The following is a 25,470-nucleotide window of genomic DNA, read 5'->3' on the forward strand; positions in this document are numbered from 1 at the left end:
AAGTGGAACACGTCAGAATCCCCAGCAGAGGTGTCACGTGTGTGCAAACAGCACTGTAAGGCCACGTACTCAGTGGAAGGCCTCAAGGTATATGTGTGCAGAGTGTGATGTAGGACTGTGCATATACCCATGCTTCGAGGAGTACCACACTCTCGTTAACTATTGAGAAACAATAGTGTGGTAATGACGAGCAATAAAAAGACGCTCAAAAAGTGTTATAAGTACCACATACAGTGACGACGTGTTGTAAATATTTTCTCGTAAGTGTAAGAACTGAACGTTGTGGAGTAAAGTTTTATGTATGTTCTTGTAAGTGTTAGATGATGTACAGTATTCACAGTGAGATGATCAAAAATACTCAGGTACTGTCTGTGTATACTGAAGGCATGTTGTAAATAATTTACTGTAAGTGAAAGGGCTGTACACTGTGAAGTCAAGTTATGCATATTTTCTCATAACTGTAAGACAATGCATTCACAGTGATATGTATAGTATTGCATGCGTAAGTGATTTTTTCCCCAAAAAAACACGATTTCTTTATGATTTGTGTGTGTGTGTGTGCGTGTGTGTGTGTGAAGTGGACAGAAAAGTGTAAAGACCATTCCTATACCTTCCCTGAGTCACGCTGACAAGAATACCTGAGCTTACCTTGAATAGAAAACGGGTTTTCTCTCACTGCCACTGGGGATTCCCCGCTCGCTCACACCTGCGGGCGGCTGGAGGGTCTATGCTAAATGCTCTTCCAGCCTCCGGTGAGTTTTTTATGGTCATATTCGTTTTTTTTTCATATCAAAATCTATCATTTTAGCCTTAAAAAAAAAAAAAAAAAAAAAAAAAAAAAAAAAAAAAAAATTGGCCAGCATGGGGGTGACAATTAGGGCTTGAAGTGGCTGGCAAGTGGTGGGTTAAGATGAGAGTGACCAACCTCACTCATCCATGAATGGCATTATGTGAGCAATAAACCCCAACCACCCCTTGGATATAAACCTCCACAGGCTCAATCTGACTGGAATGCCTTAATTACCCACTAAACCACCAGGTGCCATAATTTGGTTATATGGTTACCACCTAGCATAGTAAATGGTTTCCTGATGTACAGGGAACCATTTGGCTTGCCACTCAGTGTAGAGTTACCCACAAACAGAAGGAAGAGGAAAGAATGAAGGAAAGAAAGACAGAAACTGAGGGAAGGAAAGAGGGAAGGAAGAGAGGAAAGGGCAGTCACCCGAGAGCAGCACCACATCGAGTAAGTACAGCTCCCATGTTACTGCCCTTTCCTCTTTTCCTTCCTTCTTTTCTTCCTTCCTCTTCTGTCTTTCTTTCTTTCATTCTTTCCTCTTCCTTCTGCCTGTGGGTGACCCTACACTGAGTGGCTAGACACACAATGGTTTAAATGTTGCATAAGTGACTGAAGGTTTTTCTATCATGTCAAATACTGCCAGGGCCATAGGTTTGTTCCTTACTCCACACTGTGTCATTAATAAAAATAATATGGTCTTGATGTGTTACCATTAAGAAGACGACTTACAGGACTGGCCACCTCAGCAGAATCACTCTCTTTGCTCTCCTGCCGAAGCCTTTCTTTGCTGTACAGGTCCGGGTTGTCACTCTCACTCTCCTTGCTTTCCTGTCGCACGTTCTCCTTCTCATATATACCCTCCGGCACATCATCTTCCGGGGCAATGTCATCTTGTTCATCAACACCAACATCATCATTGTCATCATCGTCGTGACATTCATCAAAGTCATTAAGATTGCTGCCCTCCTCCTCTTCTTGCACTGTTCCAGGATTATCCACTGACCCCATACTTAAGGTGTCTGGCTCAAACACCTGGAGGAGAAAGCAGTGGGTAAAAGTCTGAGGCAGAATAAGAGAGAGTTATGGAAACCCAACTGCAAGAGCCAAAATAAACACATCCTTTGCATTGTTGCAAACATAGACACACACCCTTTGCATTGTTGCAAACACAGACACACACTATATGCATGAACTGACTCAAACACGTGAAACAAAACAAATACAGTACTGCCAGAAAAGTATACATACATACAGTACATATATCTTGTAAGTGTATTTGATGTTTGCATGGTTCAGTCTATTTTCACTTGATGGGTGCTTTCAAAGTGGCATGATCTCCAGCAGTAAACTGTTCAAGTCCCTTAACCCCTCTAGCACTGGACATCTATTGTGGTTACACATATGCTATCCAAGTTATATATACTCCATTTCCTTCTGAGGCCAGACAATGCTCCAACACCCATACTCTATGGGTACCTGGGCAAGCAGGCAGTTGCAAGCTTATGGCAAATCTGCATTGTGACTGGCTGAAGACAGTGTGGGTGGAGCTAAATCACAATGTATTGTTAGTGCTGCTCACCCTCTCTGAGACAAAAGGCAAGGAATCTGAGGAAGTGAGCAGCTGACAGCTCATGGTCAACCCAGACAGTGTCTAGCTGAAGACCAAGACTGGGAGGAGCTACAACATTGTCAGGTGAGCAATTCTTCTCTGCTTCAAAGCATCAGGCAGCCAATACCACCCTCCCTGCCTTCCCTCTTAAATGAGGAAGCATCTGAAAATGCCACAGGTTGAGGCTGGGTCCCATGGGACTATCATGATGCCCAAAATGCCACAGTAACAAAGGAGACTCACTTGCCCCTGCTACTGAGGCTTTCCTTTCCACATTTAGGTCCATACACTGCTTCACCCAGTTACTCTAACAATGTGTGATGCACTGTACAGATCTTATGGTGTGACAGAAAGAATTTGAGAGAGCAGAATTAAAGCTATGAATTAAAGTGACAGCACTGACTGTGAAATAAACCTGACTCCATGCAGTTCCAGAAATAAATATTAGCACACCTCATTACTGAGAGATCTATCCCTTCCCTCAAGTGGAATCTCCCCATTTTGTGACTCTGATGACAGCTTTGCCATGTTTAGTGCCATCGCCTCCTTGTCCCGCTGACGTACTATAGCCTCCACCGCCAGCCACTCTGACATGGTGGTCTCGTATGTCTGACGGATCTGAAAAAAAGAGTACAAAATATATACAGTACAGACCCTGACTTTATTGAACTAATTGGGAGGAAGCCTAACCCGATACCCCAGATACTCTGTCATAGCCAACAGTCCCCCCTGAGATGGGATTTCAAGCACATGTCTGAAAATGGGTACAATAGCATAGTCTAATACTAAAAATGAAAACTAAACATTTTACATTAACTTAACCCATAATTTAACCATTTTGCTGCTATTTCGCATCCATGTCAGCACTTTTCAGGACTATTATGACAACGCCTACCTGTGCTTCAAAACTGACAACCCAGTGAGACTACTGATTTACAGAGGTAGATGACTGGTTGCTCAAAACATTTCTAAAATATAGACACACAAGCACTGTACACCCACACCACTGTTGCCACATTAACTATACTGTATCACACCACCAGGTGGACAACCCAGAATTTTGGTCGAATGCACTTGTGCCGCACCCCTCCACAAAAATCCCTGGAGCAACATGTAACGCTGGACTCAAAAAGTTCACATTTCACTACTATCACAACTACTACTAAACTTTTCAGAACAGGAAGCCCCTCCAAATATGATAATCTGAAAGAAATCATCAGCCAATGGCAAGAAGAAAAATAAAGATATATCACACGGGTCACCGACAGAGACGGACCTCTTCCAGGATAAGTGGGGAAATAATCGCTGAATCACCGACGAAAGGAAGCTGAGCCTAATTGTGACTATGTTGATGAGTGCGTGAGTGGTGGTCCCGTCGGACAGTAATAAAAAAAAAACGCGGTTTCGGTCATAAAAGGGACAAGATAAAGTGAAAACAGAAAGTCTCCATAGGGTTGAATCATGGAGGAAACGGATGGTGCATTGTTTACGATCAGTGAGAAAGAATTTGAGGACTTTTGTGAAGAGGATGTGGGAAAAGGAAGTATTAAGTTGAACCAGACAAGAATAGCAGGTGTAGAGAAAACAGCGGAGAGGAATGACCAGGAGATAAAAAAGGTATGGGCAGTAATTAAAGAGTTACAGGAACGGAACACAGAACAGGAAAACAAGATCAAATGTTTAAGGAGTACACTGGAAAAAATCTGTACACGTAGTGACAAACAAGAAAAGGAAGTTACTGAATTAAAAGTGAACAATGAATCAGCCAAGAATGAAATAAAACAGCTTAAGAGGGAGAATAAGAGGTTGGAAGAGGAAAGGGACATGATGAAAAGCAAACTAGATGAGTATGAATCCAAATCAAGAATACAGGAAGAGCACATTAAAGAAATCAAGGAGCAACATAAGGGGTGGAAGAAAATTCAGGAAGAGGGAACTGTAAATTTGAGAGAGATTATAGACCAACAAAGCAAGGAAAAAGTGGAGAGGGAAGTGGTTAGGGTGTTGAGAAGTAGAGAATCTTTAGTTAGAGAAGTAGCAGATAAGAAAAAATGTATAATAATTTCAGGAGTTAAAGAAAAACGTATGACAATAAGATCAGACAGAGAAAGAGAAGAACTGAGTAAGGTTAAAGAAATAATATCAATAGTCATGGAGGAAAACAACGAAGCTCAAAAAGAGATTGAAGAGGTGTTTAGGTTGGGAAAGTATGAAGAAGGAGGGGCAAGGCCATTGAAGGTAAAGTTTAAGTCCAAAGCAACAGTTAACGAAATTATCAGTAGAACATGGAAACTATCGGATAAGGAAGGGTTTAAAAATGTTTGGATAAGGAGAGATGCAAATGAGGAAGAAAGAGCTAAAATAAAGGACTTAGTAAAGGAAGCAAAGGTAAAAAACGAACAGAGAACGGAGAAAGAGAAGACAGTGTTTTATTGGAAAGTCATGGATCAGAAGTTAAGGAAGTGGTACCGGTGGAGAGAAAGAGAAAAGAGGGTATAGAAAACATCAAAAATCATTGGAAGGTGGCATATACTAATGTTGATGGTTTAATATCGGCAAGGTTAGAAATCAACGATCTTTTGAGGATACATGAACCTGACGTTATGTGCTGTGTAAAGACCAAGTTAAGAGAAGATATTGATGTTCATATGGGAGATGGTAAATACAAACTGTGGAGAAGAGACAGAAAAGAAAAAACAGGAGGAGGAGTGATGATAGCAGTGAAGAACAACATAAATGTAGATACTGTGGAAATGGGAGAAGGCAGGGCTGAAGTGATCAATATGAAATTAGAAACTGGAGAGAATAACAAGCGAGATATGGAAGTAGTGTACAGTGCTCGTCAGAAGTATGGGGCGCCCTGCGTCCCTCCTGAGAAACAAACCTTTCAACATTGAAAAAACATATAAATAATGCATTTTATTTACCTTTAGTGCTTCGTAGGGTAGCCTTTACGTTTCTTCACGGACCTGAGACGTCTTGGAAGTGAAAGGGCGAGGCTCCTGAGGTGCTGGAGCGGTATTTTGTCCCAGGAGTCACGAATGGCGGCTTCCAGCTTAGGCAGAGAGCTCACGTCCTTCCCTTGGAGACTCTTCTTTACGAGGTACCAGAGGTTTTCAATCGGGTTGAGGTCTGGGCTATTTCCTGGCCAGTCTGTCATGAATGATACCTCGCAGTCACGAAGCCAATTGGTGACCGATTTGGCCTTGTGAGCAGGTGCACCGTCCTGCTGAAACACTCGTGCACCTGTTAGCTCGAAGGAGTCTGGTAAATGATCACACAGAAGCTCCAGGTAAACATCCTGATTCACTCTGAGGTTCTTGGGAAGTACAACAAGCTTCCCCAAACCCTTCCCTGAAAAACAACCCCATACCATGAGTGAATCAGGATGTTTAACTGTGCTTTCTACATACCGTGGGTCAAGTGGGTCACTACCTTTGCATGCTTCTCTGTTACAGGTAACACTAAACGTTGCCTCATCAGACCACAACACTGACAACCATTGCTCCTCACCCCAATTTAGATATTTATTAGCAAAGGCAAGCCTACGAATTCTCTGGCTGCTAGAGAGAAGAGGCCTTTTCACAGGCCTGTGACTTGTGTAACCAAGCTCATGCACCCTACGAGACACTGTTCTCACTGACACCTCACCAAACACTTCCGGGTTGCTCTCCTTAATTTTCCTTGCACTCACACAAGGATTAAACTCCACTGCACGTTTTAAAACATTAACAGACCTTGGGGAAGTTTTCCTAGGCCTACCAGACCTCGGTTTCTTTGTGGGAACTTCACCACTGTTTTCCTCCCGAAACCGCGCACACCAACGACGCACTGTCGATCGTGCCACACCAACCAATTCACTAATTTCCTTTGTCTGGTGGCCTGCCTCCTTTAGAGCAATGATCTGGGATATGATTTCACTCGATAGTTCACGGGTAGGTGCCATAACAAAGTTTTGAAGGCCAAAACACTGCAGGACACTCGGTAAAAAATGGCGCAATTTGAGAGGGACACTCAGCGGAGTTCCTCTCTCTCAGGCAGCCCGTGGGCGACTGAGGCGGGAACCAACCAGCGCGTCAGAAGGCCTCAGGCTACCGTGACGTCATGCTCGGAGCTCAAACTTGTGGCTCAATTCTTACCCCCAAAAATGGGTGATTCTTTTTGGGCCATAAGTATTGCGCGCCCGGCGGACAACGCTGAATACTTCTGACGAGCACTGTATGTTCCCCCTAAGACAAGAGCATGGAGTGATGATGAATACCAGGAAATACTGTCAGACATGACATGTTATTTACAGAAACTGATTGAGAAAAGCAACAATATAATTTTAATGGATGACTTCAATTGTAAAGAGGTGAACTGGGAGGAATGGGACTCAGGAGGCGGCGAGGATTTGTGGGGCACTATATTATTAAATATAGCAATGAACAATGTGATGACGCAATGGGTCAAAGAAGAGACAAGGTTCTGAGGTGAGGACACACCAGCAAGACTGGACTTACTGTTTACCAAAGAATCCGATGTAATAGAATCCTTGAAATATCTGTGTTCTATTGGAAAAAGTGATCATGCGGTCACTGAGTCCCAGATGATGACAGGGAACATGGAGCCAAGAGACGAGCTTTATAGACAGGGAAGGTACAACTTTGGGAAAGCAAACTTTACAGGATTGAGAACATTTTTTGAAAATGCAGATTGGAGAAAATTCAGAGAAACAACAGAGATACAGAGGAAGTGGGATATTTTTCTAGACCTGTATAATTCAGGAGTGAAAAAATTTGTGCCAAGAGTAAAAGGGAAAGAAAACAGGAAAAAAGAGTGGTTTAATAAAAGGTGTATGATAGCAAAAAAAGAGAGAGACATGGTGTGGAACAATTGGAGAAAGAGAGGTAACAACAGAACAAAAGAAGAATATAAAAGAACTAGAAATGAACACACAAGAATACACAGAGAAGAAAAGAATTTTGAAAAAGGTATAATAGACAAATGTAAGGATGAACCCAACCTGTTTTATAGATTTGTTAATGGCAAACTGAAACAAAAGGAAGGAATCACCAAACTGAAAGTAGAAGGAGACGTCTATAAGGATGCGGCAATGCAAGCAGAAATAATGAACAAACGTTTCCAGCCAGTTTTCACTAATGAAAAGGAGTTTGTGGATGTGGAGGTAGTGACTATAAATGTAGTGATAAAAGATATAAAAGTGGAAGTACAGGAAGTGTATAAACTACTAGAAACTCAAGATGTAAGGAAAGCCCCAGGACCAGATGGAATCTCTAATTGGGTACTGAAGGAATGCAGAGAACAACTGGCAGATAAGATTCACAGTTTGATTGTGTGTTCTCTGGAAGAGGGGAAAGCGCCTCAAGAATGGAAGATGGCAAATGTGGTACCAATTTATAAGGGAGGAAACAAGGAAGAACCCCTGATTTATAGACCAGTGTCCCTAACCACCATGGTCACAAAATTGTGTGAAAGAATTCTGAAAGACAGATGGATAAAATATCTGGAAGAGATGAATATTTTGGCTGATAGTCAGTTTGGATTTAGAAGTGGAACATCATGTGTTTCCAACTTGTTGAGTTTTTACTCAAGAGTGATTGACGTGCTTCAGGAAAGAGAAGGTTGGGTGGATTGTGTGTATTTAGATTTGGAGAAGGCCTTTGACAAGGTACCCCATAAGAGACTACTGTGGAAACTAGAGCATATAGGAGGACTGAAGGGGAACCTCCTAGAATGGATGGGAGACTTTTTGAGAGACAGACAAATGAGGACAGTAATAAAGGATAAGATGTCTGGATGGAGGGATGTAACAAGTGGAGTCCCACAGGGCTCGGTGTTGGCACCAGTAATGTTCCTGATTTACGTAAATGATATGGTAGCAGGAGTGAACAGTTATGCAAGTCTGTTTGCTGATGATGCAAAGATCATGAGGAAGGTAGAGGTTGAGGAGGATTGCAAAATGCTGCAGGAGGATCTGGATAAGATACACGAATGGAGCCGGATGTGGGAAATGAAATTCAATGCAAAGAAATGTAAAATATAGGAAATGGGTAAAAGTACCAAGAGGCCATCACTGAATTATTTGATGGGTAATGAACCAATCACAAAAGCAAGAGAAGAGAAAGATTTGGGTGTGCTGGCCCAGGACAGTTTGTTACCTGAAAAACACATTAACAAGACAGTTAGAGAGACGTATAAACTCCTGACTAATATAAGAGTAGCTTTTCATTATATGGATGAGGAGATGATGAAAAAATTGATAGTGGCCATGATTAGCCCCAGGTTGGAATATGCAGCAGTAGTGTGGTCCCCACACAAAAAGAAAGATATAAACAAGATTGAGAGAATACAAAGAACAGTAACCAAGATGGTCCCCAGTCTGGCAGATCTGTCGTACAGAGAGAGGCTGGAAAAGCTGGATTTGCCTTCCTTAGAAGAAAGGAGAAAGAGAGGCGACATGATTGCAGTGTTCAGGACCATGATGGGAGTAGATAAAATTGATAAAGATCTGTTTTTATGGGATAAGGGAGTAACAAGAGGACACGGGATGAAACTGAGAAAGTCAAGCTGCTTGAAGGATTTCAAGAAATACAGTTTTCCTTATAGATGTATAGACCTGTGGAATAACCTGGACAAAGAAATCATCCAGTCTAAAAACTTAAACGAGTTTAAAGCTAAATTTGACTTATTGAGAAACAGAGACGGGACCCCTCGAGCGTAGCTCATTTCCTGTATATCACAATTAGGTAAATACATAAGTGAAGAATAAACCACTCAGGCATTTCACTCACTTTGCGGTCGTGGTCGTCTCGTTCTTGCCGACTGCTGCCAAACTGGTAGTGATTTAAAAGGTATGGCCACACCTGGACAACAGACAGGGGAAATCATCATCATCATCACTGTTATTACAAAGCTGATATGAAAGCTATAATTTTCATGTACAGCATATACTCAAGGAAGCAGAACATCAGAGCACCATGTACATGAATGAATAATCTGTACAGTTATAAAGAATACAGTATATTATACCTGTTTGCGTATAGAGTGTGCCACTCCTCCGAGGTAGACTCTGGCCAGGAGCTGCATATGTTGACTGACTTGACCCTCACAGTGAAGGGATGACCACACCTCCTCCGTCACTCCCTCATTCCACTCTGATCCAGACAAAGTAGTTTAAATTAGTGTTTTCAGTAGTAGTAGAAGAATTTGTAGCCCAAGACACCTGGACATGAACCTGGTGGACTGCAGGCCAAGCTGCCCATTTCCTGCAGTCCACCAGTCTCCTTTTGTGTGACAGGGAGGGAACTAAAGGACGTTTGTATAACCAGGCCATGGAACCACCCAGTTGTATCAGTGTCACTACATAAAGGCACCCCTCACCAGCACCAATGAGTGGTCATAAAAAATATTATTGAATATCTACTGTGACTATGATTTAATTTTGTGCAACTAATTCTGAGACTCATAACTGGTACAGTACATAACTACAGTACTCCTTCTTTTCCTGTTTAACTTATCTCTCTCTCTCTGTATAACCTGCTGACATTTTGCATTCTCACAGGAACTTACCCACAAAGGAAGGCCAACAGCTTTCAAGTCCTTACCAGTATACATCTTCTTGTCTCAGCCATTCTTCTTTCACTGCCAAGTTCCACCAAATAACAAGCCAACAATTATTTAGCCTCATCAAATAAAGCCATGCTTCCTCTTAAAGAAACTCCATACCATGTACTGGGTTTGCAAGTGTTTTCAAAATATTACATGTTTAACCAAGGGCCAAAATCTGCTACATGTAATTACTTCCTCTACTTTTTAAATTTAAACTTGCCTAAAACTGCCATCTTCCCTACTAGAATACCGAGTTGCAGCAGTACATGAACACTAGAATAAGATTTTCATCACAAAGAAATGCTAAGGAGAGGAGCCTTTTTTTTTTTTTTTTCCCCCCTGCAACCGAACTACAAAAAACTAAGATGCTAAATGGCTAAAATCAGGGCCAGGTTAATGTGAAAGAACTAGTAGTTGCTCATGAGCATCCACACCTTGCATTCTCACACAACACCAGCAACAACAACAACAGTACCAGGCTGTGTTGCAGGGACGGAGGTTGAGGGCAGTACGAGGCCAGCGAGGTGAGTTCGGACAGTGCGTAGGTGACGACAGTGTGCCAACCACCCGTAGAATGCCCGGGAGATTATCTGGTGCTTCATTGTTGCACAAACCAGCTCAATTGAGTCACTGGGGAAGGTTTGTTGGTGGTTACTGGTGGTTTTGTGGTTAGAACACCCCACTTGGACTGACAGCCTTGTGGGGGTTTGATCCTCAAGAGGTTACTTTATTTATTTACTTAATGACTTATCTATTTATTTTTTAATGTAATGCCATCATGGAAAGCAGGCTGGTCTCTACCCTTATATAGGCCTACACTGAACTACGGCAGTCTAGCCTTTGCCCCCGACACCTCAAAGGGGATAATATGGGACTGGCTGTAACATTCTGCACAAAACTGTAATATCCAATTCTATTTTGTTCTGTCAGGTGCACTGAGTCCTGGGGCTAAGGTAATCTGTCCAAACATTGTAGGTGAGGAGATCCTAGGCAGTTGCCATATTGCTTGGAGACATAAGAGTAATGGAAGTGAACGGAAAAAGGGTCAAGATGAAAACTACTGAAACTTCATAAAATATAGCTTCAGTATGAAGGCATAATACCTTTCTAACTATCTACTGATCAACAGCTATGTGTCTTAGGCCCAGAAGGGGCGTTTACAAACAAATCACTTCCATATCATCCTCTCCAACACGATCAAACTGCCCTTCTCCAACTCAGACTACTTCTATCATATATCTTCCCACCCTATCCCTTCACTTCATTGTTGTAAAGTTTACAGAATTGAAATAAGACATAGTACAGCACAGCCTCAATTATATGAAATTCATGGGACTTTCAAAACTTTGATTACTCGATTTTTATTTTTAAAAGAATATACCTGTAATAATATACAGTACCGTACTTACCTGAACTTACGAAAATACACCTTCATCATCACAGAAGTTGTACATGTAATATCACATAATATACATACAGTATATCATAACATAGAATAGTACTGTACTCACCAATCACACATTTCTGGTGTTCACTGGAAATTCCATGGTATAATCCAGTGTCAACCCAGTGACATACAGTAATCCAGGCACTCAACCACCAACTGCCCACCAAATACCACTCAACCTTCACCATAAAAACATGTATTTCTATGTTCTGTTTACCCCCTGGGGGTAGGGGTTTTTTTCAAGAATACTCCCCCAGTATCCCTGCTTGTCGTAAAAGGCGACTAAAAGGGTTGGCGGAGGGTTAGTGCCCCTCCCCGGAAAACAACTAACTAAAAAAACAAACAAGAAGCCTCGGACAAGGACTGACCAAACGTTGACGACCCAGGACCGGACAAAGGACTTGGTAATGTGTACATGGAATGTAAGAGGAGCGAATGATGAAGTGAAAGAGAGAGAGATTGTCCAGGTGCTTGAGGATGCGAAAGTGGATGTATGTGGAATAACTGAAACAAAATGGAAAGGAGAAAGTGTGAGAGAATGGGAGTATGGATGGGGTATATGTGCAGGAGTAGATGAGAATGAGAGGGCAAAGGAAGGAGTGTGTATAGTTGTGAGTAAAAGATGGAAGAAGAGCATAAGACAGTATGGATCAGTTGGGTCAAGGATTGTGTGGGTAAAGTTGAAAGTTGGAATACAAATGTGGGCGATTGTGTGTGTGTATGCGCCAACGCAAGATCGTGCTAGAAGAGTGAGAGAAGAGTTCTGGACAAATGTGGAAGTGTGCATGGAAAAGTTTGGAAGGAATGAGAGAGTGTTTTTGATTGGTGATATGAATGGTAAAGTTGGTAATGTGAAGGTGGATGGAATAGTTGGTGAGTGGGGTGTGCCTGCTGAGATAGATGAGAATGGGAGTGCGTTAGTGGACATTTGTGCTGGGAGGGGGTTGGTAATAGCCAATACCCTCTTCAGGCATAAAATACCCTCATGGCGAGTGATGAGAAGGGTGGGTGGTGAACTGAATGAAAGGAAGGCAATGATTGATTATGTGTGTGTGGATGAAAGGATGCGAAGATGTGTAAAGGATGCAAGAGTGTATAGAGGTTGGGGGAGTGGACTTTCTGACCACTACTTGGTCGTGGCCAGAATTAGGATGCAAGTAAGATGGAGGAATAGAAGAAGGGAAAGACGAGAGGAAGGAGTAGTTGCAAGGAGAGTGGAAAGGTTACAAGAGGATGAGAAAAAGGCAGAGTATAAGAGAGAAGTGGAGGAACAATTGGGCAAATATGAATTGGAGCAGATGGGAGACGTGGAAGGTGTGTGTAAGATATTTACAGAAGAAATATGTGCAGCATGTGATGTGGTGTGTGGAAGGAAGAGAAGACGGAGGGGGGGTGCAAGGAACAGCGTGGTGGACTGAAGAGGTGAAACAGGCTGTGGCACAAAAGAAGAAAGCATACAATGAATGGATGAGAAATAGGGGCGTGGAAGAAGTTGAGAGGCGGAAGAGAGAGTTATATGTGGAAAGGAAGAGAGAGGTGAAAAGATTAGTAAGAGAGAGTAAGAAGAGAGTGGATGAGGAATTCGGAAGGAATTTGAGTGTAAAGTGGAGGGACTGTAAGAAAATGTTCTGGAGAGAAGTGAAAAGAGTAAGACAGGGTGGAAGTGAAGTTAGCAGGGGAGTGAAAGATAAAAATGGTAGATTACTAGTGGAGAAGGGAGAAAAAGTGAGCAGATGGAGAGAACACTTTAAGGAATTGTTGAACGTAGAGGATGGAAGTAATGCGAGTATAAGTGGCTGGGGAATGGCTGGGAGAAGGAGGGAGGTGAGAAGACAGGAAGAAATCAGTAGGATAGAAGTTGTGGAAGCAATGAAGAAAGTTAAATCGGGGAAAGCCCCAGGAATTGATGGAGTGTGTGGTGAAATGCTGAAGCATGGGGGAGAGATAGTAGTAGAATGGATGTGGAAGATGTGCAGATTGGCCTGGGAGGAAGGTAGAGTCCCGGAGGATTGGAAATCAGGTATAATTATTCCCTTGTACAAAGGAAAAGGGGAAAAAGAAGTGTGTGGTAATCATAGGGGCATTTGTCTTCTTAGTATAATAGGAAAAGTGTATGGTAGGATACTTATAGACAGAGTTAGAGAAAGAACAGAGAAATTAGTTGGAGAAGAACAGGGAGGCTTTAGGAAGGGAAGAGGTTGTGTAGATCAGATATTCATTCTTAGATCTTTAGTGGAAAAGTTTCTAGAGAAGGGAAAGAAGTTGTATGCGGCTTTCATGGATTTGGAGAAAGCATTTGACAGGGTGGATAGACAAGGATTGTGGAAAGTGTTACGAATATATGGAGTAGATGGGAAGTTGTTGAATGCTGTGAAGAGTATGTACGATGGTGCGAAGGCTGCAGTGCGTGTGGATGGTGAACTAAGTGAATTTTTCTCTTTGAAAGTTGGTTTGAAACAGGGATGTGTCATGTCTCCATGGTTGTTCAATCTGTACATGGATGGGGTAATAAAAGAGGTACAAGGTAGGGTAGTGGATGTTGGAGTGGCCCTGGTGAGAAAGGATAGTGTTTGGAAACTCCCTGTACTGTTGTTTGCAGATGATACTGTGTTGCTGAGTGAAGACGAAGGGGAGCTGCAAGGCTTGGTGGATGAGTTTGAGAGAGTGTGTAAGAAACGGAACCTAAAGGTGAATGTAGGGAAGAGTAAAGTGATGGTCTTTGAGAGAGGTGAAGTCAGTGAATGTACAGCGAGGTTGGATGGTGAGGAATTGGAAAATGTGAGTACGTTTAAGTATTTGGGTAGTGTGATGAGTAAGGATGGAGGTTTGGAGGGTGAAGTGCTTGAAAGGGTACAGCAGGGAAGAAAGGTTGCTGGTTCCTTGAAAGCAGTGATAAGAAACAGGGAAGTGAGCATGGAAGTAAAAAAGTTACTACATGACAGTATTGTGATACCAACTCTAACATACGGAAGTGAAGCTTGGACATTGTTGGAAGGACACAAGTCAAGAGTGAGAGCAGTGGAAATGAGTTATTTAAGAGGAGCCTGTGGAGTCACGTGGAGAGACAGGCTGACGAATGAGGATATAAAGGAGCGTTGTGGTGTGGATGTGGATGCGATAGGAAGCGTTGTGAGGAACACACTGAGGTGGTTTGGCCATGTGGAGAGGATGGAGGGTGAAAGACTGACGAAGAGAGTGTATGTGAGTGAGGTGGAGGGTGGAAGAGGGAGGGGGAGACCGAGGATGAGATGGAGGGATGGGGTGGAGAGGTATATGAGAGAGGGGGGTGTGAGTTGGGACCAGGGCAGTGAAATGGCGGGGGACAGGGCGACTTGGAGGCGATTTGTTTGTGGCCACCCCAAACGGGATTGAGGCGTCTGGCAATAGATAGATAGATAGTTTCAAAGTACAGGTAAGTACAACTCTTTCCTCTTGTTTCCACCACTCTGGTTCACTTTGGGAGAAGCCACGGCAATATTTGTCAGTGATAAATACACAAGACTGAGCAGGGGACAGCCAAACACAATATAAATATGGTGGGCGGCCCGATGCTCGCCTGAGCGGAAGCATTGTAACTACAGTGGATGGCGTGAAAAGAGCCCGCCAAGTTTGAAGTTTTGGTTGGATATCGGACTTCTTTGGTAAATTGAACTGAGAATTAATTACCAAAACCTTCAGTTAATCGCATTGTCCAGTTAAATGACTGTTGTATAATCAAGAGTTTACTGTAATGGTAACAGTCAGTTTTTAGGGCTAGGCTACCATAGTTCAAAATCCATTACAGTGGGTGACCTGCTTACAGTCCTGGTGACACTATATAACTGAACAACCTCCATTTAACTCTTGGAGATTCAAACCTCTGCACACACAGTACAGTACCACTACTCTGACTGCATAGTAAAAGGTAAGTTCTACAGCCTGTTTTAAAGACAGGGTCAGAAGTCCAATTTTCACAAGTTTCTGCCATTAACCCGCCCCATCCCGACCACTTTTCCACCACTGACTCCTCCCCATCCCGACCATTTTTGGAAAAAATTTTTTTTTTGCTCAAACCTCCGCTCTTGGTGAGAAACATCGAAAATTCATTGAGAAATCGCTCACCTGAGGTTTAAAATACTCGATCCAGGTAGGAGTACCTCCTTACCTTACAGGGTTTTCTATCAGGCTGGCTGCAAAGAAAACGAGTTCTAAGGGAGGATCACTATTCCACACCACTCATAAACGGTATTTATTTATTTATTTGGTACGAATTTATATGTAGTACGAGAGTATATTGGTTTTCAAACGGTTATATAGGCATTATAAGCATTGTTTCACTCACTAACTCATCACCATGCCTGACCTTTTTTTGCCACATTACCTGATCATCATTTCTGACTGTTTCTTCCTCTAATGTTTGTCCTCCACATTGTCATCGATTGGGGAATCACTCTGGCCCTGAATTTCGTACCGTGGTATGACATGGCTTTACTGGCCAGGTCACTGATAACAGGTGAATTGCTGAGAAAAGGGCATGCAGGGGGGGGGGAGGAGGTCATGCTGGGTAAGGCACTGTCCCTGCCTGGCATCTTGTAGACGAAGGTGTCCCGTGTATACGTGCCAAAAATCACTTGCGAAAATTGAGAATTGTGCAAATTAAGGACCTTGCAATTGATTCGCGTTTATGTACGTTGACGGGATTGGCAGTGACAAAACGTGTGGACATTAATTCACGTTGACGGGACGCCGCAGGTTAAATTTTGCAAATGTGCATAGTCTAACTACCACATCAATACCTGTCAATGAATTTACCTCCTCAAAAATGGAATATGAATGAAACAACAATCCTGGGTATTAATATGGAAATAATAGGTACTGTACATTGAGATGGTTTAGGTATGTGGAAAGGATGGGGGATGACAACTGGGTGCAGAAAGTGACAAGTGTTAAGGTTGGAATTAGGGTTGCATGAGGCAGACCAAAAAAGACCTGGCACGAGGTCATAGAGTGTGACCTCAGGGATAAGGGACTGAATAGGTAGGCTGCCAGAGATCAAGCAGCATGGAGTGCCGCCATTAGGCCAAATCATGCAAGCATGCTGGAGCCTTTATAAATGAAATGAAACGAAACATACAGAAGAAATTATACAATGGAAAACAAGAGACAGCACTAATGTCATATTAGTGTCCAGACCAATCACAATCAGTTACTTAAAAAAAAAAAAAAAAAAAAAAAAAAAAATTACTATCCCTCTTGGGCCCCTAGAGATATATAGCATTAGGTCTGAGGATTGGGTGCTCTAGTCCAGATCGATGAAACTGGAGGAGACCACCCAACATCCCTGACAGCATATAGAAGCCTGAAAAAACCCTGGTCCCCTCTTGAATTGAACTTGGGTCAATTAGCATACACTCTTCCCCATCCTGAGTCCTCTAGCAGCCATATCTCCAAGGTGCCCTCAGTATGGAAAAAAAAAAAAAAATTGTTGTCATTGCTTGTGGGGATGACTGAGTGACACCTATGGTGGAAGCAAGACATTCACCTCTCTCTCTCTCATTTATATATATATATATATATATATATATATACAATCATCAATTCTCACTTTCTCTCTAGTATATACACTCCCCCTCTCCTCTCTCTCTCTTTCTCTCTCACCCACCTGCTCTTATCGCTGCTAGGTGTGGGTTCAGTGGGGTTGTCAGTGGCTGGTTGTGGGGGTGGCATGGGAATATCCATGCTGGGGTTTGGGGTTGGAGGTGGAGGCAGGACGTCACTCATAGAGTCTCCTAGGCTCAGAGATTTTGAGGATGAGGTGGAGGACGACTTGGAGGACAACTTAGGCATTCGGGGAAGCCAACTGGTGCTCTCTCGTAGCAGTGGTGACATTAGCTCTAAGTGTGCTGAAATACCAAAATTATACACTAGAGGTCACCAAACTCTAATGACATGGAATGATATTATTATGTACATTCCCTTCATCCCTGGCCAAACCAGTGTACCTTTGTCCTCAGTGTGGCCTGTCAGTTTATACAGACTGTTGGGCTCATGTGTTGTTATGTATACAGACAAAATATTGCTTGTTTATAAGATAAGGAATGTGTTTATATGTACCAGTTTTATCAACATTCCTTTAATCCCTTCAATGCAGTGATATTCTTTTAGATTCTTCTTGCTACCATTAGACAATTTTATTCACCTTGCATGAGAATTTTTTAATATGAGGAGTTTTATACAAGCTTCAATAACCCTTGCAGCAAGAGAAGCTTTTTCAATGCTGAATATGACTGTCAGAGGCGGATGGGAGGAGGACATCACATGATTCATGGCATCAGTCCCCAGCCACCTCAGTCAAACTCTGCTTTCCTTCTTTCATCCCTCCAACTTACAGATTCTATCGGGTTTGTGCGCAGTGATGATTCTGAAGACATAATCTGTGGCCTCATCCTCCTCACTCTCCCCTGGTGGTGGTGCTGGGGGACGACCGGCTAGCATCCTGGCTCTTCGACGCAGCCGAGGAAACACTTTACCTGATGGTACAATGTCCAAATTACAGTTCTTTCACCCTAACCTCGCCTATTCTCTTGTCTTCTTGTTGGTTATTTCACAAAGCTCATTGGCAGAAAAAGACAATACAACTGCTCAACATCCTTTTCATACAAATTCTTCACGACTAGCATCATATTACAGTATTAATCTATTGTTACAATTCAACATTCAAGATGGTGAGATAGCCATTTTAGGTCAAGTTAGAACAAAACTGTATAGTTATTATCAGTATCATCATTATGTTTTTTTTTTTTCTTACTTAAGGATGAAGTATAGATAGACCCACAAACATAAAGACATTGTCTAAATGGGAGCTATTAACAATGTCCCCAGCAAAATAAGCAACACAAGCATTTCTCTCTTTAAAACACATTTAAACACATGATAAGTATACTCATCATCATCATCATCAACAATCAGACCTCTTTTCCCCCTGTTGATGGGGTGAAGTAGGGTTCAGACAACAGTAAGAAAATGACAGAATGAGAACTAGCAAAATTCTGCCTGACTAAATGGGCCACATTCTCATTCACAAACACCTTCAGTATGGTCTCATTACTCCACTCTGTTCACACTTACAACTGAATTAGTGAGTTGGATTATCAATTTGACAGTTGCCTGTCACATTCTGTGGAGAGTTCTGTTTCTTTACTTTCCAGCCACATATTGAAATCTTTGTTTTCTTATTTTTGCCATACTGGAATATGAGAGGAGGGGTGAAGGTGGCCATGAGGCAAGAGGCTGTTCTCAAAGGAGGACAGGAAGGCCAACAGGATGGATGTCCTACTCTACAAGTTTCATTAAAGAATATAAATACAGACATATCCCATGTAACTGGTTAAGTAAAACCCCATTGTTAGGCGGAGTATCATATATCGGGGTACTTTGAACATGTAAAGTAATGTGGAGTGTTTACCAGCCTTGGGTTTCCCCCCAAACCAAGCCCAAAACCCACCCAAATGAGCCCAAAGACAAGTTTAAAGCCAAACTAAATGACCTAACAGGTGTCAAGGAAGCTAACCTAAGCCTAACACTTGTAAATAACTCACTAAAACCAACAAATAAAATCTGAAAATCATCAAATATAAGTCTGGAAAAAATCAGGCTTAGTAAACTGTACCCCAAAATGACAATGTTCACTCCACCTGTGGCTAAAACATATTAATCTAAGTCTAAAAACAGTTTATAAATCAACCTAAACACACTATTTTAGTCTAAAATATCATCGAAATCAGTAAAAAAAAAATAAACACCCATTGCTAAAACGGGGTTTGGCCATCATTAGGTGGGGTATGGTGGTATTTCTACCCCCATCATTAAGCCAGGGTATCGTATATCAAGGTATTACAGTGGGGCCCCGTAGCTCATGTTTTTTTGACTAGTGATTTCAAGTCTAGTGATAGGATAGAAACTGTCTTCAGCTTCACAACTAGCAACAAAAACCTTGAAACTAGCGACTCCGTGGCAATCGTTGTCTAGCAAGCAAGCCACGAGGAACATTTCGACTCGTTTTCCTAGCGGGCGAGTCTCGTCTAGTGAGTGAGCCGCACCTAGCGAGCGAGTCATATGGCCTGTTTCGATTCACTGTTGTCCTTCCCAATGCTACGCTAATGCGACCTTGCCCTTTTTTTTATACCTGGCTACCCCCATTGTTCACTGTTTTTGCTAGCCTCATGGCTTCTGTGGCTAGTGGTCAGGGGCGCAACCAGGAATTTTCTAAAGGGGGGGCCCCATTTGCCAGTTTCCTGAAGTTTACATATAAGTTTTACATATAAGTTTTATAGTTCTAAGTTGTATATATATATATATATATATATATATATATAAACTAAGTTTTATAGTTCTAAGTTGTATATATATATATATATATATATATATATATACACTGATAGAATGATAGATTATTTGGTAGGTCGTCAGTTATTTAAACAAACTTGTTTGTTTATATGTATCATTTTAACAAAGTAACAAAGAAAAAGCCATTCAGTCTCAACCCTATTATGTCCAGATTTCTAATACAAAAGTTAACTGGTACTCTCAGTCTTTCATATATATAACTGGTCAACTCTTGAACACTCCGTCATGATCCATCTTTTCCTCTTACTACGACTTATGCTTCTTTAAATGCAGGATGTCTTCCTATTCGCAATGACGACGAGAACACATCTTCATAAATTTTTCAACTACTTCATTGGTTGAAAGTTTTTCTTTGCCATGAATACTCATAAGCATCAGTGCCTCCAGTCGGTCTTCGGTCATCATTGACCGCTGATCTGTTTTCATTCTCTTTAAGGCTAAAAATCCTCGCTCTGTAGAGCAACTTGTGACAGGTGTCATCAAAATATGCACAATGACACACACATTTGGAAGATTGCTTGTCATCTGAAACATCTCACTTATGTCTTTGGGAAACTGCGTTCTGTCTAGTAAGGATATCATCTCTCGCCAGACAAGAAGTTCTGGCAGAAGACTGGTTAAGTATGGCAAATCTTCTTCATATACTTTTGCAGCCTGCTCGATGGAGGTAAGGCTGGCCTTTTCAATAAACAGTGGAAGGATTTCTTGTAAATGAATGGCGGGATGCTCCTTAGGAAAACGAGCATTCAGTTCTGTCATCATCTGGTCAATGAATGGATACCAGGTGTTGATCCTGTAGAACTCTGCTGGGTCAGTTGACGAGCAACTGTTTGACCGATGAACCTGTCGTTTGGTAGTTCTGGGGAATGAGACAGGAACATCTAGTTCATCAGCCAGTTTTAATGCTTTATCCATTACCAAGGAAAATTCTTCTCGACTGGCTGCCACTGTCTTGTTGACTTGTTCAACTAGCTCCATCGATTCTGTGAGTGTGTGAGTGGGGTTCTGAAGGCTCTCAGACAGATGCTGGGTAATGCCAAATAACAAAACTGCCATCTGTAGGGTGACAATAAATTCAAAGCGTGTTATGCCTGCTAGAAGGCATGATGCTTTTGCTACAGCATCTGTGTTGCCCAACCTCTGAATATCCTCTAGAACATGTCAAAAGTTCTTAAAGACTCATGCTGCTCCACCCACCTAGTTCTGCACAGAGGCTTCACTCGTTTCTTGTGGGAGTCTGGTACATATTCATCAACCTTCTTCTCTAGGACCTGTACCCTTGCTGCAGATCCACTTAAAAACTCTGAAACTTCTGAAACAATCCCAAGCATGTTCCGGTCACCAGGAACAGTGAGAGCACGTCCTAGTGCTAAATTAAGTCGGTGTGATGCACAGTGAGTGTAGACTGCAAGAGGCTGCTGTTGTTTAATGTGAGCCTGAGCTCCATTAATCAAGCCACTCATGTTGGAACCTCCATCATAACCCTGTCCTCTGATGTTTGTTAGTGATAAGCCCAACTTTCTCAAGCACTGCATTATTTCATCAGCCAAGGCAGCACCAGTGGTTTGAGAAGGTTTAATTAGACTAAGCATGTCCTCCCTCACGTGTCCACCCTCAGTGACATAACGTATGACAAGAGCTACTTGTTCGTGTGCGCTGATATCTGTGGTACTATCAACTATCACAGAGTAAATACCAGCTTGCTTGATGGAATTCACTAAATTTTCCTTAATCACATCACTGCACACCTTGATAATTTGATTCTGCACATTCCAGCTTGTTAGCAACATGTTTTTTGGGGCAGTTTTAATATCCTTGTACAGCTGCTTGTCACCTGATGCCCGGTGCTGAAGAAGAGCTTTAAAATTACTCTCCTTTCCATTAGCTGGCATGGAATCCAAGTCAAGAGGTCCACTATCTGTGTCCTCGGAAGGCCAATTCTTGTACTCTACACAGGATTACAGTCTCAACAATCGGATGTAAACGTCGGCGATATTCGTTCTCCTCCTTTCTGCATTTCTCTCTCTCTTTACAAAGTTGAATGTTAACCATTTCATCAATGGGAACTACACCACACTCTTGTGGCAACAAAAATTCAGCTTGACCCATAGAAAACACATGATACTGACTATTTTGGTGAGCTCGAAAATCCTCTCTTGCACTCTTAAAACGCTTGAAAAGTCTGCTCACAAGTGCTCCTAGGTTTTGATCCTCTCTTCCACTCATCCTTTTCCCCATTATAACACAGTGGCGACAAAAGCCCCCCTCTTTGCCAGGCAGTCGACTGTAGGACAGCCAAGGAAATTCTTCGAGATAAGAATGTTGGAATTTGCGTTTCTTGCCACTGGAGTCAGCTACAACAGGAAACTGGTAATTTTTGTCAGGCACCCATGGGTTCAGAAGAAGGTGCACTCGTTTTTCTTTAGGATGATGGGCAACATTAACAAAATGTCCAATGTCACTGGAATGACCCGCAATGCTTGAGTCTTGTGAAAAAAGATCCGGATCCAAACTCCTGTAGTCTTCTTGTGAAGAAATAACCAAACTACTGGAACAGTGTGGGACAGGGTGTGCATCTTCATTTGCAGATGGCGTAGCACTCCTAAAGCAATATTAACACAAAACTGTCAGAGAGAGAGAGACAGACAGACAGACAAAGGCTTTTACCTGAGTTTACTATAATTTTCTTTTTACTGGCAAAACACATGTAGTGTAGTAATAACTAACTAAACTTTAAAAACATACGATAATACGTGAAATAAATGACGTTATTTACGTACGTCTTTGTTTGTACTTGCCAATTTTTCATGTTTTGCTGTTATCGAAATAAATATATACAAATTTTTAAAAGGATCCAGAGAGCTAAGGGGGTGCCCCGGGCCCGATGGGCCCCCCCCCTGAGTGCACCTCTACTAGTGGTGGAAATGGTGTGCTGCCTGAAAGGCCAGGAAGTTCAAATAGTGGTGGTGGAAAGATGGCCGTGATGAAGACTCATGACTACATAAAAGGCATAGCTCAGAAAAAATACAGTGGTGAAGACAAGAAGAAAATCATTAAACTTACAGAAGAGGGCTTGAAAACCTGCAAAACTCTGAGGAAGGTGAATGTTCCAGGGGGTGGCGATGGTAGTGGTGGCACTTACTCCCAGTAAGCATGCGCACTCCCAACTCCCATTTTTTTCTTTCAGTGAACTGCATTCTGAGCATTTAATGGTGACTTTTTTTTGCTTTGTCCTACTGATTATAATAAATATATAAAAACTTGACTATTTAGTGAATAAAAGTAGACAAAAATGGAAAAACAGTCAAACTTTCTAAATGTTCCTGTCTATTTTTATTTTTCACTATATAAGGTTTGCCTCCAAACTAGCAGTTTTACGACTAGCGAGGTTTCATCAGTCCCTTAAGATTGCTAGTTGCAAGGCCGTACTGTACTGTAAACACATACAGCAAAATAAACCTCTGCATCACTTACCCTTGCCACGCTGGGACCAGAGGGGAGGGTCGAGGTGTCCATGAGGCAGGAGTCCATTCTCCAGGCAGGAGAGGAAGGCCAGGAGGTGACCGCCCTTTGGGAAGTGGATGGGTGGGTGCTGGGTGCCATCCTGACCCACCAACACAATTGTGCCACCAGTGTCACCTGAGTATAAAAAAAAAAAGAAAAACATACTGCATGACAATTTACTGTACACTAATTTATTATTTTACGGATCTTTGTATGCAGCATGCATTAGCAGTGTAATGCAGTATGGTAGTGAGGCCTGGGCAGTAAAGGAAGAAGATATTCGCAGGCTCAAACGTACAGAAATGACAATGATCAGTTCGTCCCTGAGTGCGAGGCCTGGGGGGGCTAGGTTTATTTTGGAAGAATTGAGGGGTACGATGGGACTGGAGTGTATTGGTGGTGTGATGAAGAGGGGTAGATTAAGATGATCTGGGCATGTGCAGAGGATGGGGAATGATAATTAGGTGCAAAAAGTGATGAAGTGTTAATGTTAGCGGTAGGGTTGCCAGAAGCAAAGCGAAAAAGACCTGGAATGAGGTTACTGAGTGTGACCTCAGGGATAAGGGACTGAATAGGGAAGCTGCTAGAGATCGAGCTGCATGGAAAGCTGCAATTAGGTGACCAAGGCCGACGTATGCAAGCATGTTGGAGCCTTAAACATGAAAAAACGAACAAACAAGTCAGTACTTGTTAATTTACAGTCAGAACTTATGAATATAGACTGTTATTAATATACAGCCAGTAACTATTAATATAGTTGATTATCATTAACATACAGTAGTAAGTTCTTATTAATCACAATCACCATCATCATCATCTTACCCTTTTTTCCCACCTGTAGGTGGGTTGAGGTACAGTCCACAAAGCAACAGAGTGGTAAAAAAAAAAATATGACAGTGGAAGAGCTAAAAAGCAGCATGCCCAGTGAGATGGGCCTTATACATATTCACTCATTTTAGTCCTGAAACCCTGGTTCCATCTCCTAGGTACAGCTCCTACATACAGCTTCATAATTACCTATCTGACAGAGGGATGCCAAACCACTGTCATGTACTCTTCCATACTTATTAACACCTTGGTGGACATGTGACTTAAGAAATTCGTCATAAATGTCTGGTGGCTCCTGCTTTGCACAGGGATGGTCACACCAGGGTTGGAAAGCTAAAATGCACACAAAGAACTTCAAGCAAATTGACTGACTAGTAATATGGCTTCTGCAATTAAGTGAATAGGCAGGGTGTTCATCAGCTATTTAAAAATGCACACATGCATTAACATCCATCTCCCCACCTTAAAAGTCACTCAAACATTCCCGTCTCACCACCCTATCTACACACATTCTCTCCCTAACAGCAAACCGTATATTCTAACCACTCAACCGATATCCATTCTCTCCTCATCACAAAACCATCTAATGTATGTATACTGTATATAATCTAATCATGTGCTCTAACTAGTTAATTTGTATGCCAGGGACTTGGTTCACAAAAAGAATAAAAACCAGTAATAGCTTTCCTCAAGTACAAAGAACATTGTTCTCCATGGTGCTAAAGTTTGAAAGAAGTGATTAGCGATGCCTGACCTTGCTGATGGCAGTGGACGTAAACAATCTCCTCTACACGGACGTTTAGGGCGTACTCCCAGTAGATGCTGTCAACAGGAGGGAGGGTTATCATTAGTATTAACAAGCAAAACTAGTGTTTTCAGATGACAGGAGACAAACTGGTTAAGCATATCAAGGAAGAGGAAAAGAGAAGAAAAAGATGACAGAGTTAACCTTAGGAGAAATATGAGTTACCTATAACATACACAAATTTCTGAGGTACAGGCATTGGACAGAAGGCAGGTGAGAAGATAAGCAGAGAAGAATATACGTGGAGGTTAACTTAAGAGTAAATCATATTATAAAAGTACTAATAAAGTAAAAATGAAAGATAGGGGCTGACCTCTTCAATCATACATTTTTAATACAGTATTCTCTTTTGGCCAACAGTTTACTATTATAGTCTGGCTGACATGATGTGACTGTACTCAGCTCAGGAAAGACCCCTTTGAGTGAAGGGGTTACTGTGTATTGCTTGTAACTCCATCACTGGTGCTGGAGTGGAATGCCTT

General features: G+C 42.0%; 1 protein-coding gene across 1 annotated transcript in view; it reads right to left on the reverse strand.

Annotated features, from left to right (window-relative positions):
* LOC145394364 (small G protein signaling modulator 2-like) overlaps positions 1 to 25,470 on the reverse strand; it is a 186,205-nt gene that overhangs the window by 25,726 nt on the left and 135,009 nt on the right. Inside the window, exons 12-20 of the mRNA XM_080268236.1 lie at positions 24,938 to 25,005; positions 23,326 to 23,490; positions 17,835 to 17,975; positions 17,108 to 17,348; positions 10,495 to 10,649; positions 9,441 to 9,565; positions 9,203 to 9,274; positions 2,862 to 3,026; positions 1,529 to 1,831 (exon numbers count right to left, since the gene is read on the reverse strand). Of these exons, the coding sequence (XP_080124362.1) occupies positions 1,529 to 1,831; positions 2,862 to 3,026; positions 9,203 to 9,274; positions 9,441 to 9,565; positions 10,495 to 10,649; positions 17,108 to 17,348; positions 17,835 to 17,975; positions 23,326 to 23,490; positions 24,938 to 25,005 (1,435 nt within the window). The remainder of the gene's footprint in view (positions 1 to 1,528; positions 1,832 to 2,861; positions 3,027 to 9,202; positions 9,275 to 9,440; positions 9,566 to 10,494; positions 10,650 to 17,107; positions 17,349 to 17,834; positions 17,976 to 23,325; positions 23,491 to 24,937; positions 25,006 to 25,470) is intronic.

This window comes from Coenobita brevimanus, chromosome 27 (genome assembly GCF_032717465.1).
Source record: "Coenobita brevimanus isolate Jiangsu-jjx chromosome 27, ASM3271746v2, whole genome shotgun sequence".
Taxonomy (NCBI): domain Eukaryota; kingdom Metazoa; phylum Arthropoda; class Malacostraca; order Decapoda; family Coenobitidae; genus Coenobita; species Coenobita brevimanus.